We start from the raw sequence: 17,500 nt of genomic DNA, 5'->3' as shown, positions 1-17,500 counted from the left end.
CCCAGTCCAAAGGAAGATTAAATGAATGATACTTTCTTATCTTGACAAGATTGTAAGACATCCTGAACTCACTGCATTTAATTAGCTGTTCTCATTGTACTTATGGTTAGGAGGACCTTTTCTTCAGTTCTGAGATTTAAAAATAGCAAATGTAGGAACAACTATTTTAGGTAAGCCTGTCTAAAAAAAATGGTCCCCAAGGGAACTCTGAGATGAAGGAGTATCACAAATGTGACTGAACTCTGCTAGGTCTCATTAGTGAGTGGATTGCCTCTAAGTAATAATAGTCCAGGGATCTTGAAGATTAGAATTCTTCTAGGACATCAGGAAGGCTGTTTGTTTCAGGTATAATATGGTTTCTTTTGCTAATGAAAAAGAAAAGGGAGGTGGATGAGGAGGCTTCAACAGCCATAGGCTCTTCTGGCAACCAAAACAAAAAAAAATTGTCTCACACATCTTTTTTTTTGCTTTTTCATTTGTTGGCATACCTTATGTTTCCTTGCCTGCCATGACTTGTCTTCATCTCTTTGTTTACTGCCTTCAGTCTTATCTTCCTTCTGTATATTTGTTCCCTCATACTGTGTGTGTCCATCTTTCCCTCCCACATAGCCTACCCCTTTCAAAAACTCTTTTCCTGCCCTCATAACATCTCTTAGTTATCACCATGAACTACATCATTTGGGACAAATCCAGTGACCTGACATGGAGCAAGGCTAGTGTCTACTGAAGGAAGTACGTATTTCAATCAGTAATAGCTGCATAGTGCTATTCATATTCATAAGGTTTTTTTCATTCACTTATAACCAGCATAAAGAGTTTGAGATGTGCAGGCTGCATTATATGCACAACCAATTCAGAAAACCTTTTAGGTGAACCCTCCAACTTTCCTTCCTTGCTCTAATGTCTTACTCCCATCCCTTACTATTCATTTCCATACAACATTTACAGTTCAGTTATGTGAAGCATCAGGCCCTTACCTCCATCTCTACTCAACAAAGCTGCTCAGAATCAAGCAGAGATTTCTATGTGATTCAAACACGTGTTTGTTTGCTTTAAACTTTGCTTCATCATCTAGGAAATCTTCAGGATCCATGCAAGTGGTCTGATGTGCCAAAATGAGGCCTTAGACTGAAACCTGTTTGGAGTCAGTGCTTTGATTTTGCTAAAAACCACGATGCATATTTAATGGCCTAACTAATAATAATAATAATAATAATAAAGTCTTAATAACAGGAGAAGAGCTTCTGTTGAAATTCTGGCCATGTCTAAATCGATACCAAGATTCCTATTGACTTTAGGTGGAGTGAAGGCTACAGACAATGAAAGGAACAAAGAAATTCAAAGAAAAAGAAACACAAAGGAATAAGCTATCTGAAACACTACAGGTTGCAACCACAAAGGGTTATGCTACCAGAAAGTGGAAAGGAATTGTAAGAATGCAAGGTGAAACAGAAATGGAGTCTTTCATCTCTATTCTCTACTACTGCCACAGCATCCTGGATAGAAATGCTTTTGAGGACATGTGTACATGAGACAGAAAATTGGAGGACAAGTAAAAAAGGACAGAAATACCCAGCTGAGTTTTACTGGACAAATTATTGGTACAGAAGCAGGCAAAGAGCACACTGACTAAATGAGCTAATCAAAAGGAACTGGATGGATTGTGGAGGCTATTTTGTATTTATTTTTTTTTTTTTTTTAGAAATACATCAAGGTAGAAAGTAACAGTGGCAACTAATGACATGAATGATTAATGTTTTTATTTGTATTATAACGGCATTCTATGACACCAACTGAGATCTGGGCTGCACTGTAAAAACACATTATATGACTCAATCTCTTTCACAAAGAGCTTAATGATGACCTAAAAATTGCACATTAAGTAAGCTCATATTTTTGAATTAGTCACTGGCAAATGAAAGAAAGAGTGTAAGCCTGGACAATTAAAGAGCAGGAAAATCCTTTTAAAAGTTTTTATTAATGCAGAGCAATTGAAAGAATTCTCGGAAAGCATGAATGTGTATAACAAGCCTGACTTCTAAGAGAATTTTAACCAGCATGCTTTCAATATCTGTAATGAAACTGGCTCCATTTTTAGTACTAAGAGAATATAATAAAAAGTGGAAGGATTATTGGGAGAAAGGACTTCAGTAAGGATTGTAAAGCAAATCAGATAAGATGGTGATTTTAGTAATCACCATCATAGCAATGTAAATTCTACCTTTTCTGAAGTAAGAGAGCAACTTTTGAAATGAGCCTTTAATATGAAAAACAGAACTGATCTCAATCGTTTATTGAAGAAAACTCAAAAAGGATTTTATATATTTTTTCTACCACTTTATATCAAAAGATCAGATCCTATCTGTGAAGGCACTGATAATATTAAAACACATCTAGTCGTATACAGAGATCAGAGACTGAAAATGAACAGACCTGAAGAGACAATTTTATTCAGTTGGTTGAGAATGCATTTCCCTTCACAATTATTTAACTTCCTTTTTCTTTTTTTTTGGGGGGGGGAGAGGGGTATTTATAGCAAAACCTATTAGCTATTGATAAAAAGTCAGTGTACTTGAATACACCACTGAAGTGCTTCAGTAGGAAGGGTGGGAAAACTCAAGGGGAAAATCCTGACCTTCCCAAGGAGGGGGACATGATACACATGCTGTGTCATGACACACAAAGGTCTGCTCCCCAAACATTTGATTCTTCTTAATGAACAGCCTTACTGAATTAGCTTAAAGGTGCACCTAGTCTCATATCCTGTGTCATGAATAAAAGGGCTAAGGATGCTTAGCAACAAGCTAATCAGGTAAACTGCATAATCTTGTAATTCCAGGTCTCTCTGGCTTCAGGACTTCTTGAAAGATTTCTTTGTTTCTAATTTTACCTACACATTTACAAACAATACAAGAGCATAAGGAAGCGAACTAGCTTATCAGCAGCGGAAAAAAAAAGTGTCAGGCACCCTGTATATTGACCTGCGGAGTAAAAATTAGTTTTTATCGATAGATGGCAAGAGGAGAAGAACACCTACACAATGACTAGAACTGGACTATGTAGTTAGGATCTTGAGAGCATCTTCAAAAAATCAAAGCACACAATGGCAGGTAGAGTTGTCATAAAATTCTTGCTGGTGGTGCTGTGCACTTGCTTTAGATGGTGCCTTATACCCCAGTTGCTGTGGAGTTACTCCCCACTTTCTCCCTCACCTATATCAGCATAGTACCATAGCATGCCTATGTGGGAGCTCTTAGATTTAGAGGATAGCATATCACCCCGATCACAGATTCTTGCAAAGCTGGGATACCACTCACATACAGATGGCTTTTCCTCTCCCACCGCTGTGGTTTTTGTGGCAAATGTCCATCAGTGACATTATGAAAATTGCAGTGCTTTTTCTGACCCTCTCAGAAATCAGCCTATTGTCCAAAAAAACTACAATGTTTGGGTCCCTGAACACAGTTAGAACCGCACCAAGAAAAAGATCCCAACACTTTCTTTTTAGCTAGTGGAAAAGTCTATTTTACAAATTACAAATACCTCAGCAATACTAATGAAGACTGCATCCTGTCACTTATTAATTGTGTTAAACTTCATAACAGTTCTGTTTTTGCTGTTTATTATGATGGCATGACATTCACTAGCTGAAATGAAAAGACAAGTTGTCAGTATATAGCTTGTCCACAAAGTCCTCTGGGAATATCAGGATGGGCTACTGGTATATACTGGCCCTGAATACTGAGTGCTGGGGATTGCTACACTGGATTGCCACTGCCTTACTAGTTGATAGACACATTCCCCAGATGGGGATGTGCCATAGATACAGCTGTTCTCTCTGTCCAGTGTGGTGTTACAGGAGGAAGGGAGACAAAAAAACCCTAATCTCCTGGAGAGACCTCTCCCACTCACTGGCATTCATTCTGAATCAGGTGCCTAAAAGCTGCCTGTCAAAACACCCAAAGAAAAGTCAATATCACCTTTTAGAACACTGGACCTCACCATTTAGAGCACTCTTGAAAGAAAGGAGGCTTAAATTCAGCTCCTTCACTGGTATTCAGGATATTTAAACATACTTTTATATGTTTATAAACACCTAAACATGCAAAGAGTTGTAGACAATGGTTCAATGTCCAGCTGGAGACCAGTAACGAGTGGTGTCCCTCAGGGATCAGTGTTGGGACCAGTCTTGTTCAACATCTTTGTCAGAGACAAAGACAGTGGGATTGAGTGTGCCCTCAGCAAGTTTGCTGATGACACCAAACTGTGTGGTTCAGTTGATACACTGGAGGGAAGGAATGCCATCCAGAGGGACCTTGACACACTTGTGAGGTGGCCTGATGCCAACCTCATGAAGTTTAACTATGCCAAGTGCAAGGTCCTACACCTGGGTCGGAGCAATCCCAGGCAGAGTTACAGGTTGGGCAGAGAAGAGATTCAGAGCAGCCCTGATGAGAAGGACTTGGGGGTGTTGGTTAATGAGAAAATGAACATGAGCTGGCTTCAGTGTGCGCTTACAGCCCAGAAAGCCAACTGTATCCTGGGCTGCATCAAAAGGAGCGTGACCAGCAGGTCGAAGGAGGTGATCTTGCCCTTCTACTCTGCTCTCGTGAGACCTCACTTAGAGTATTGTGTGCAGTTCTGGTGTCCTCAACATAAAAAGGACATGGAACTGTTAGAACAAGTCCAGAGGAGGGCCACGAGGATGATCAGGGGACTGGAGCACCTCCCATATGAAGAGAGGCTGAGAAGGTTGGGGCTGTTCATCCTGGAGAAAAGAAGGCTGCATGGAGACTTCATAGCAGCCTTCCAGTATCTGAAGGAGGCCTACAAGGATGATGGAGAGGGAGTCTTCACTAGGGACTGTAGTGATAAGACAAGGGGTAATGGGTTAAAACTTAAGCAGGGCAAGTTTAGATTGGATATAAGGAAGAAGCTCTTTACAGTAAGGGTGGTGAGGTACTGGAATGGGTTGCCCAGGGAGGTTGTGAATGCTCCATCCCTGGCAGTGTTTAAGGCTGGGTTGGACAGAGCCTTGGGTGGCGTAGTTTAGTGTGAAGATGTCCCTGCCCATGGCCCGGGGGTTGGAACTAGATGATCTTACGGTCCTTCCCAACCCCAACTATTCTATGATCTATGATTTTTCCAAAAGATCATCCTCATTAATACACACTGAACTTCTCAGAAGTTCCAGGAGAGGATGAAAGTGAACGCCACCATGGGACAAGGAGGTAATCTGGCTGGCGGGGCTCCATGATAAAAACACAGCCCCCTATTTTCCACCACAAGCATGAGAGACTGATTCATAGACCTTGATATGGACCTTGTGCCTAAAGTCCCTTAAAGAGGCAATTTAAAATTGACAAAAATGACCAAATGAGTGTCATAAGCTGCTCAGTACACATCCATGGGGCACTTATGTTCATTACACTGTGTATCTATCTACTTGCACACTGGGACACTTCCACCCCCTTGTACATCTGACTCTCAAGATATCAAATTAACTTTCGAATATGTGATTTGGCATCTTCACTCACTTATAGGTACTTTTGAAAATGTTATTGTGGAGACTGCACTAAATAGTCTGAAACCTCAATAAAAGGTAGATGAAGTTTACAGTGCATGGAGGGAAAAGTCATATGAGAGAATTGCAGCTTTGGTGTAGCCTAAAAAAACCCAGCTCAATGCAGGTGTCTCTAGGGCTTCTATTTTTCTTAAACATGAGGATCAACATCTATAAGCTTTAGGCTGAAAAGGTGGTTTGAGAGGAAATGAAACAGAGGTGCATGGAAAAGTCAGGGAGCAGTGTCACATGTAACTGTGACATGGAAGCAAACTGGAAGAATCTGGAAATCAAACCACAAAGACAGAAACATCAGAACTCCTGGAAAACAATCATATTTTTAAGCACTGATTCAAATATTGAAAAACTAAGTGATTTAATAAAAAAAAGAAGGAAGTGACATTTTTCTCTCTTTATCCCTTAAATAACTGAAGAAGCACCACAAGAACACTAACACTCCCTGCAGAACTTACATCAGGTGCTGTAAGTTGGTGGTCTGACAGCAGTAATACACTTTATTTCACAGATTATCCTGGCACAAGTATCCTGGTCAGATAATTAATTCACATGCTGAACACTTGACCCAAATTTTTAGGGGTAATCCTCTCGGTAATCTTCTAAATACCTCCAAGAAGAAATGTGTAGCAGGGATTTCAATACCTGTACTTCTTTAGTAGTTGGGCCATAAGATGAAATGCTCTGGCCACACTAATCCTCATTAATAAGAAAGCATTTTATACTAAGACCTACATTGACGTGCGTGTGTTCCAGGTGAGCGCACTTGAAGTCCATTTCTTCATGTATTTCTAATTTACTCTCCTTAACATTCACCGCTACAATGCTGGCATTTTTATCTGACCTGAAGTTTTTCCCTTACACTACATCCTTCTATATCAAGACTACACACAGTAAGTGCTCTTAATCTGCCCTGCATAAGGCATGTAAAAAAGTTGGACATTCAGTTCTGAGCTAGGTCCCCTGCGAATCCTCCATGGGGAGCAGAGAAATAATGGCATCTCCAAAGGATGATTCATCTCACTGGAAGAGCACCATGAGGTTGGTCTGATGACTCATCCCCTGGAGATGCTTATTTTTCTCTTCTGACTGCAAAGAAAGCTCAGAATGGTCAGCTCAGAGTTGGACATCTGACCTAGTTCATGAAAGACAAATGCCACATGGCATTTTAGGAGTACTGTAATATTTATGTCAAATGGCCACATAGCTGCAGCATTACACTAGGCTTTTGGATCCTTATTGCAGAACAGCAGAAGTGTTATTTTTGTCACTCTGCAGAATTTAATAGATGGCACACACCTATTTTGGTCATCTAGTATTTTCAAATTCTTCTTCATAAAGCAAGTGACATATAACAGATTAGACAAGGCTGTGGGTAAACAATGGAAAAGGATGCATGAAAACCTCAGATCAGTTCAAGTCCAGGAAAATTCTTGAGAAAGGGAAGCTCATTTCACAGTCTCATGTTTAGCAATCTTAGGCATATACATGAGTAAAGCAAAAACATTATCCATTTTGTAGCAAGTTTGCAGAGCATTTCAATAAGACACACTAATGCTAATAATGGCCAATGTTTATGATGTTTATAAAATAACCAATGTGGAACATCTGGAAAACTCGTAAAATTTGTTCTTATAAAATCCACAGAGTGCAACACCCTTCCCTGAGCCTGTTTTTTTGCTGACCTTGTCCTCCTAGGCCAGATCTGCCAGAAATTCTCCTCTTCCAGGCATAGCTGTGACTGTGGCACTGCCAAACTCATGTACTGAAGCTAGACCCATTTCTGTTTTCATAAGTTCGTCATTCAGCACATTATTGGAGCAAACCAGAGAGCCAAAACTGCAAGTTTCCACCTGAAACTACAGGGATCTCTATTTACAAGTGACAGATGTTCTACAACAGTTGGTGACAAATGGGCTAATTTAGACTGATTTAACTAAAGTTCTGCCTGCTGACAATGGGGGATTTTTTTTTAATGCAGCTGAAGAAGGCATTTCTGAGCACTAGGGCTGGCTGCTGCACACAAAACTACAGAGGCCCTGGTGTGAACTGAACAGCACGGCCATGTGTGGTGCCTGCGTTTCTGCTCCTCACACTGTCTTTTAGATGCCGAGATGGAAGACAGCATTGCCTAGCAAATCACAAAGGGAATTAGCCGGTCTTTAAAATTTACTCACTGAACACATGTCCTCAGAAATCAAATGCCTTTGGCCTCAAATCTTTCTTCATAAATTCATGTATCTAAGCTCTTAAATAGAAGGACATTTAATTAGTGCCCTGGGGTGAACTGGTCTTCTGGGATGCTGAACTCTCCATCACATATGTAGGAAGCTTCCAGGGGCTGCTCTCTTAACCAAGGCAAGCCCATCCAAATTTATGCTTTCAGCCCTAACTTCTGAAGGATGACCACTGAGGGACCAGAAAAATACTGCATTAAAGCATTTAGGGCTTATTTTTTAATGTAAAGATTAGGAGTATGATTCAGAAATGACAGTGTAACAAACAAGTGCATTGGCCTCCATCTGAAAAATTGTCTTGGTTTTTGTTTTTAACTTGCATGTCAGAGCTGGCTTCAGGCTCCACCCTTCTGAGTATCATAAAGCATCTTGCTTGAGCAGTCATGAGTAGACATATTAAAATCCAGCAACAATGAAATCAGTTTTCTTTCTCCTTCTTGTCTTTTGTTTTTTCTCATGTCTTTCCATATCTTCTTTTTTGGCCTCTCTCCTTTCTCCTCTCCTCCCCTTTCCTCTCCTCTCCTCTCTTCTCTTTCCTTCCATTTGAAGAACACTTCTAGGTAAGTATCCCAATTATTGTTTTATGAGAGAACCTCATTAAGGTAACTTCATTGATTATATTTCTGTACTAAGAAAATAGCTGCCAGCACTAAATATTTAAGGCAGTTTATCTGTCAAATTAATAATGGCATTATTTCAGCCAAACAGTCCTGAAGCCAGCAGCAGTACAGCATTTACCTCTACTTTGGGAGTGGCCTGTATACTTTGAATATGCCCCTAAAAGTTGCTGAATCCTCCTTCCTTTCACGTAAACCCAGACTAAAAATATAACCTAATTGTCCTCTATTCTGTAAGTGGCCTAGTTAACTAGCTGCGACACACAGGCTACATATCACTTCTCTCCACATAAGCATAATCTTTGCTCAGAGCAGGAAGGCTTGAGTCTGGTCTGTTCCTGAAGCGTTACGTCTACGCAAAAGTAGACATTATGCATAGAGCACGTCTTCATCTATTAATAAAAAAACTACTGAAACTTTGCTCACCTTGAGAAATAAGCCCTTAGGAATGGTCCTTGTTGCTCCAAATTGCCATAGAGTATGGAATAGGATATGAAGTAGAATATGACTGCATTGCAACTACTTACCCCCAAATAAACAATAAAAATACTACTACCACCACCACCACTATCACTACAACAACAGTGGATAAAAAGGAGTTACTTACATTGAGTGAGGATCCCTGTTAAGGCATTTTTGAAACTCTCCTTGGCTTGCTCCATTTCTTGCTCATGAGCAGCCTTTTCATTCATGAGCCGGCGGACATGGCTGTTGGCTGACTGCACCATCGAATAAAACTGGTTTGCAGAGCGACGATTCACCTCACCTCGCTCAATCCAGGTAAGCAGCACTGTGATGGCCTCTGAAAACTTGCTATCATCTAGAACAATCAAAGCACAGGTTTTAAATTGCAGGCATAAATATCCTGCCAAGAACACATTTTCTGCTCTGTGTCACATTAAAATCACCATAAATCCTGCCTGCAGTATATCATTTTGGGCAACTTTTGGGTCCTTCGTTCTATCAGATGTAAGACGCCAATACTGCACATGAAGCTACATAAATCTTCCTTCAAGACTTGTCTCCTGCTTATTTTAATAGCTTTCGCTCAACAAAAAGCACCCCCTCCCCCCTTTCCTGTAGGCTGACTTTTTACTTTCACAATGTCTCGTTTAAGCTGTTCAGTGATACGGAATGACCCTACAGTGGGAGTGAGGAGACCACTATGTTACTGGACCCCACTGAAGAAACGAAATGTATCTGTGTTAATCTGCTCGTCCAAAAGCTCAGCCTTGGAACTTGAGCTCAGCTGTACTTTTGTCAATGGATTTCACTAATATCACATTCTTAATTAATGAACAATGACGAGGCTGAACAATTCCTCCTCAAAGCACTGATTAATTACAAGGAACTGCTTTGAACAGATGATGTGTCTGTATTTGTTTTGTATGATCCATCTGTATCTTGGTTTACATATTGTTTTAAAAGGATTCCAGCCGAATCCAGGCAAACACCTGGCTTACAGCTTTATGGTTACAGGTAACTGAAGTTATAGTTCTCTGCAGAAAGATTGCCAAAACTGGTGGCTAGATTTTGTGTGCTCCTTCTACAAGTAATCTTCTTTCCTCTGACAGTGCTCTCAGCTTCCTCAGAAGACTCTTAGCGCAGCATCCATTACACTTCTGCCTTCATCAGGATTAAAAGGACACATTTCTTTTTAAGCCTGATTCAGGCTGAACTGCTAGAAAATACTATTACAACACAGTGTCTTTATGTGGAACCATTTTTGTGTAATTTGGTCTTATTTTTACCCCAGGATTTTATTCTATAAACCTTCAATTTCCCAAGGAATCATTTTCAGAATCTCATCTAGTCCTTCTTGGTTAGATTTATTTATATATATATTTTAGGTAGTAGGTATGCCTTTCTATAGGAGAAGCTAACAGTTATGGTGGGGAGAAATAGTATAGTTATAACCAGAAGATACTTAAAATAAAAACTGGAAAATACTAAACCTAACCGTGTTACAGGATAAAGAAATGTGGGACATAGTTTATAAGACTCTGCTTTCCACGTACAAAGAACAATGAAATACTAATTCTTAAGCGATGATTTAAGATTCTATTCTGAATCAGTAATCATTCTCCTCCCCAAGAAGCCTATGGTACAGAGAGGACTAGTGACATGCTCTGTGCCCACAGCCTGTGAAGCATACATTTTACATTGCCTGATCTTTAGCATCTTATTAAGTGAAACATGCTTTCAGCTACAGCAATAGGCTTTGCTCTACACAGCTGGAGAGGCATGTTTGTCCAAGATCCCTGAAAAGAATTGCAAAATAAGAATATCGTATCATTCTTCCTTGTATGATGATGTACTTGTTGACATTGCATTAACATATGATTCATCATCATAATTCATTAAATAATTGTCTCTGGGGAGAAAGAGTCAGACGAGCATCTTTTCTTTCCATATTGCCCCCGTGGATTAGACCCCACTTCCAAGCTTTGCTGGATATGTATGTGGCAAGTGTGTATTAAGTAGCTCTGAAGAGTGAGGTTGGCAGAATACGGGCCTCGGAAAAGCCAAATGTAAACAAGACTCATGCAAAACCTCTTCATTGTAGGAAAACACTAGGATAAAGGTATTCAAAAGGCTTAGGCAAAATATTGGGAGCTGAATGCCACAGATCCAGTACAGCCAAGAACTCATCCCTGGAATATGATGTTTACTATAATTACAGTAGTCAATAAGAATAACCTGCAATGGCTTCTGGCAATGTTATCATGCAATTTCCAACATACTGTACAGTCAGGTCACTCTGGATGGCACCAGCCTGTTAACACCAGTGATGTGCCTGACTGTGAGTAGAGAGCAACTACAGATAGAATATTCCACATTTTTCCTTGTATACATCATTGTAGATCATCACATATAATTTACCACCCAACACAGAAGTACCATTTAGAGTCAATTATTCCATTCAATCTATGTCAAGACATGAACAGCAAAGTTGGGAGAAATTATGCACATTTAGAAGCACCTCTGAAGAAGTACACTGTGACCAGTGCAGAAACAGTGCACAGCACTGAGCAAAAATGTTTCATGGCAATGCCTGAGGAAGATCAGTTGCACAGAAACATTCTTTCTTTTTCTTTCTTTAATCTCTCTCCAGTATACATCTTTATGTTGTTTTGCTGTATTAAAACACCTCTCCTTTTGTTTTTATTGGGCAAAGTTGGTGTATGTAAGGGAGATTCATAAATATGCCATCCTTCTGTCACATTGATTCAACCCATGCCCATGTTTTCAACATATTATACTTCCAGGGAGCTGCAAAGGTCTGTGGACCTCTTACAGTTAATTCATGGCTCTGTAATAGCAAATTTCCTTCCAATGAAGGAAAAAATACCTTCATTGGTAAACATCAGCATCTTCATTGATTACATAATTAGACGATACATTAAAAAATGCTATAGGGCAATACATGCACAACAGGAGCACATTAGCTACTATTTTTTTTCTCTACAGTTTTAAAATTTCCTTATTTCACCTTCATTTTTAAGTTTTATATTCGATTTGACTACTCAGTGGCTGGCATGAGGTAACTCACCGTGAATTAATTTTCTTCATCCAGAATGCAGTGACTCTTTCTGAGCAATCAGAGGTTCATTTAGAAAATCAGATTCTTATACCAGATTGTTCATTTATTTTTTATTTAGTAGATAAATAGTAGGAGAAATGCAGCAATAGAATCTAATTTAAGCAGAGCATGAACTGCCTCATGATTGCAGCCATTCGTTAAAAAAATAAAACAAAACTCCTAATTCTGTTCAAAATTATTTCCTTGCAGTAGGATTCACATAAACATACAGTGTTTAAAAACATACCTTTAAAATAAATTTGCTTATATAAAACATGCTCCCATATGTAATTGTTCTTTTAAAATGAGCACACAACAAATTATTTCTCACACCTAAAGCTTTTTTCTCCTTCAAGGTACAGCATGCTTTAAGCAAATAAGGAAGGATTCATCTCTTCTATGTAAACATCTGATTCAATAACCCCAGGATCCTGCTACATTCCATTGCAAGAGATGGACACTTGTTGGACAGGCTTCATCAGTCCTGCTTTAGCTGTGTATTTGAGGGTGAGGTGAACTGTGCCCCAGAAGTGCCTGCTTCAACCAGCTGTAAAGGGAGCTTGGGGTGACTTGCTCATATATAGACATTTCTGCCATAGACATCTACATTTAGTCAGAGTAATTCCAATTGTTACACAAGTACACCAGATACAGCCACCTACCCAGCATTTGTGTACCTGTGTTAGGTTTTCAGTTTGACTGCAAGCTGTGATGCATACTATGTTGTTTTAATATTTACCCATCTATTGAGGATGGCTTGCTGGGTGTCTGTGGATAGATTTCCAGGTGCTGCCAGACTCAATCACAGCTCTCTAGAGAGAAGATATTTCAACTTTCTCTGATATCAACTGAAAATATTTGGTGTTTAAATCCTAGCTCACAACTTCGATGAAATGAAACATAAAGGAAAGAAAATACATCCCTAAGCTGCCTGGGAAATTGTCAACAGGGATATTTCTATATTAAAAAAAAAAAGGAATAATTGTTGACAAATGTTTTGCAGTTTTCTGCTTGTAATTTCAGCAACTCCAAGTGGAATGAACATTTTAGAAGAAGAAGCTATGACAAGAAATGCTACAAAATGGTGTACTGGGAAAAAATGTTGAAAAGAGAGATTTTAATTTCAGTTTATTGAGTTTCCTTACTGTAACACAGGGCAGAATTCAGCTCAGAGTAATCTGAAATGTTGTGACTATTTATCTCTCAGTGTCAAGCACCTCCATAAGGTGCTTTCACAACTTGGGCAATGGTGTCTAAGGCCTTAGCCATTAGACAAGAGATAGACTAATCCATCACTGTGAAGACAGGCACTGAAACACTCATTACTGTAATTTTGACATTTATAGATGTACTGAAAATATAGCTAACTTTATATTTCTGTATTTTGAGAGAGACATTGTGTCCTGGACCTCTAGACAGGACAAGATCAAACATTGGGCTACAGTTGCTTTTAGACTTGTTAGTATCTTCTCAACCCTGGGCTTTCTCACATGTTTGAAAAGTATCTGAGATGATTCAAACAACTTCAAGTTGTTTGAATCACCACACCACAGCAATCCTTCTGTGTTGTCCTATGGGCCATGGTGCTGTCCAGAGTCAGCACATACTATCCCTTGCCCTTAATCTTGCTCCCCTAACGCAATCTCCTAGGCTTGCAAGGCGATGCTGAAAAGAGAGAGCTATTGTTCTTTATTCTAATGGCTACACCAAGAAGGCTCCTATGCTGGCTGCATATGTTTTGGGTTGCATTAATGATCTCATTTTTCTCTGTCCCTTCTAGAAGATGGGAAGGGTCTGGTGTGTCTTCATGGTAAGCTCTGGTTTGACCAATAGAAATCCAGCCAACAAACACCCCTCAGAGATATTCTTGTGAGGACTGAGAATGTCTGGGCTGCAGGGTGTGCAACAGGGGATAGGAGTCATGGGATATGTCTCATCTATTTACCTCTGATTGACAGCCTGTCTTCTGTCAGCTATAGCGGTCCCATAGGAAGATGCCATGTCCCCTGCCTCATCTCCAGCTACTCAGCACTACCCCTTTGCTGCTGGCTACTCTGGCCTCAGGGCTGCCTCGAGCTGCTCAGCTGTGATACACTCCAGTTCCAGTTTGTCAAACTAAGTCCAGTTCAGCTATTGCAGGAAAGTGGTAGAGGCCAGTTCGAGATGCAAACACCATAGAACTGCAGCCAAATGTATGGCCAAGGTTACTGTTAAGCTGACCTCTGATTTGATAATTTACCCGTTTATAACTAAGATTTATGAACTGCAAACGCTGAATTTAACACAAAAAAATAATAACCCACAGCAGATGACTTCTGAGGGTGAATTAGGTCAGGGAAAAGGTTTACTAACCTCTCTCATCAGCAGGCTCAGAGCAGCTCCCCTGTGCATCAGGAACAATTTGCTTCCCAGCATACACCACATTCACTGCCACAATGACAACCTATTTTTTCTCTTGGCTTAAGAGCTTCTCTTGTACAGAGTGCCTGCCACTGACCTAGAAACACAACTCTTCAGCCCACTACCTTCACCTTCTTTTTTCCCCAGCTCAAATACTTATATAATTGTGCTATGCAACACACATATTAGTCTGGTACTTTTGGGATTAATAACATTTTTAACCCAATGACACTACATAATAAGTGAGAATCAAGGAATATAAATTCTGACTGCCACAGGGCTCTTTTAAAGAGTGTTTAATATCCACCTATTTCTTAAACAGCCTTAACTGTGCTAGAACCAAGAAACTTTTCCAGTTATGTAATAAATGACTAGCTGAAACTAGATTTGAGAAAAATATGCATATGCCTTTACTAGAAGGTATCTTAAAAGGTGCTTTCTTCCCCTTTATCATCAAACTCTTTCTTCCAAATTAAATCACATGAAACACCCACCTCTGTAAGGTGGGTGTTTCATGTGAGACACAGAAATCCATTATCTTATCCTGCTGATGCCATTATTTCCAATAAAAAGTAATTATGAGGGTATTGAGTTTCCTCCCTATTTCTCAAAATCACACCACAAACTTTCAGATCCGTGAGCTGCAATTTCCCAGTTCATACTAATTAACTGGAGTCATTTTGCAGTATGGTACATTTAATCAAGTGGGTTTATATTAAAATACTAAAATTTGCATTGATACAATTCAGAGTAGGTGAGGGAGGACACGTAGGAATACACTTAACAATGAATGCACTTGCAGGCTTTGGGAGAATGATGCCTGGGCAATTGGGTTACCAGCTTGCTGATAGCTGAACACACCTTACACTCTCCTGCAGTGCCCTCGCAATGTGCCTGCTCCCAGCCCCTGTGCAAAGCTTTTGGAACCAGATGTATTGTGTCACAGCAGATGTCAGCAGCATATGGAAGAAGGAAGGAGAAAATGATGATCTAAGAACAGGAAGGGTGAGCGAACAGATTTGACACTAAAGTGTCGCAACATGTCTGTTGTAAGGCTCTGTCCTCATATACTACTAATAAAAAAAGACTATGCTAAAAAAAGGGTCTAGAGTCTTTCAGCAGCAATTAAACCTGGCATTCATTGGATTTGTTCGGAGAATCTTAGCTTTGCATCCCCTTCTGATGTAGCCCTGCTCTGAATTCTATCATTGCTGTGTAAGACTTGCCTCTCTGGATAACTGCAAAGCTTCTGCAGCACTCCACGAGTCTGGGTCTCAAGTTTTGAGTGATAATGAAAGCAGCATGGCTTTCTTCTCATTGAAATATCCCATTTCCCAAGCAATTAAATGTTGTTTATATATCAAATGATGTGCAAGGGTTGAGATTGTCAGGCTTGATGCTACCTGAATCTTGCACAAGATGCATCCCTGGTTAGTTCATTCCACTGTAACTGCCATCTATTTATTTAAATTTCCAATCTGTTCTCTCTTCAGGGGATAATACAGTGCCTGGCAAAGAAGCAGCCTCTCAGTTTTTCAAATTATATTTTTTAAAATGGAAAGCCACATGAATAACTTCCTTGTGCTCATACAGAAACACTGTATTTTAAAAGGAGGTAAATTCCAGTATATTGTACATAACTTGCAGATATTTATGTCTCCTTTGCTCAAAATATTTAAAAACCAGATATTCAAATGTAATGAGATGTCTTTGTTAGATGGTGAAACTATTTAGCTACCTGCAGCAAATAAGACAGATGTAGCATTTTAAAGGAGCTTATTTGCAATAAGTGATTTCTGAAGATGATACCATTAGGTACAGATATGCTTGAATTAAGAAAACCATAATGTTCAAAATTCTGCTTTGAAACGCGAATGTCATAAACAAAGAGATAAAAACGTTTTGTTTCAATGCACCTGACAGAGCAGTGTTCCACTTAATGATAAAAGGTTTAGACTATCTCCAGTTGTGCGATGTTCTGGGCACCACATTACTCAACCGTTTATAAAGCACCCAGGAAAACAGATGTCAGAGTATGCAAATTTGATCCTAAATACCTACTGGCACATCTCACTGTGCAGTAATAACACATCTGATTTAATACTGCAGAATTAAAATCTCAAAGACCAAGCAAAATGCTGCAATGAACCAGAAGACAAGAAGGTCACGTCTTTGTAATGTAATAACAGAAGACACAATATTCTGCTGGTTTTGTCAGAACAAGAACTTAGGATCTATTCTCAAAGGCTATTTGAGGAGGCACTTCAGATTTACACTTCACTGTACAAGACCTTGGTTTCCCAGAATTCACATCTATGAATTTACTGAGATATTTCCTCAAGGAAATACAGATTTTTACTTAAGGCAGAAGTTGTCAGAAAGGAAGCCATAAGTTTCAGTAGCCTGAGTTATGCTTAGCTGTTATCTTATTTCATGGCAATCAAGCAATGGTTTGATGAAACTATTTGCAATGGCATGACACATTATGGAATATTTGGATCAAAATGTAGATTTGAAGAGTACCTTTTGAAAATATGAAATTTTACTACTTTAAATAAATTGGGCCTATTTTTATTTTGCTTTTTCATTTCAAATCTGTTTTCATGCTTCGGAAAGTAAAAAAGAAAAAAAAATCCAAACAAAAATAACTTGTGCAAAATTAAATAATAGTTTTGCTTTCCCAACAAGCCTGCAAAACTAAAATGTGTGGTACAGACTGAAAACTGACCTGTATAGCTCTGGTATGAGGAGGAGCTCATGTTCTTCCCCATGTTACCTATCAATTTTGAATACTGGAGTTCATTTACTTCTGACAACCCAGGCTCAGGTCCCCTCCGCCTTCTTTGTGCTTGACTCATGAAGAATGGAACTCTCTCATGGCAGTGCATGAAACAAATTTAAATCAAATATTTTGTGACGAGTCATCTTTTCATTGCAGGAAATTTCCTCTTTTATGAACTATCACCTTCTTGGCTTCTCTTTGGCTGGAACCAGCAGAGAACATCACTGGTAAATTATCAATGCCAAGAAGCTCAAAATACGCTTAATCAATGAGAGTTAATAGTGTAGGCCTATATTTTTAGAG

The 17,500-nt window shown here is 39.3% G+C and overlaps 1 protein-coding gene across 1 annotated transcript in view; it reads right to left on the bottom strand.

The window, feature by feature from the left end:
- ENOX1 (ecto-NOX disulfide-thiol exchanger 1) overlaps positions 1 to 17,500 on the bottom strand; it is a 364,764-nt gene that overhangs the window by 75,701 nt on the left and 271,563 nt on the right. The window contains exon 9 of the mRNA XM_034074319.1: positions 9,040 to 9,252. Within this exon, the coding sequence (XP_033930210.1) occupies positions 9,040 to 9,252 (213 nt within the window). The remainder of the gene's footprint in view (positions 1 to 9,039; positions 9,253 to 17,500) is intronic.

Source organism: Melopsittacus undulatus, chromosome 2 (assembly GCF_012275295.1).
Source record: "Melopsittacus undulatus isolate bMelUnd1 chromosome 2, bMelUnd1.mat.Z, whole genome shotgun sequence".
NCBI lineage: Eukaryota > Metazoa > Chordata > Aves > Psittaciformes > Psittaculidae > Melopsittacus > Melopsittacus undulatus.
Note: the sequence above shows the minus strand (reverse complement) of the source record. Positions and strands in the feature narration are given on the sequence as shown.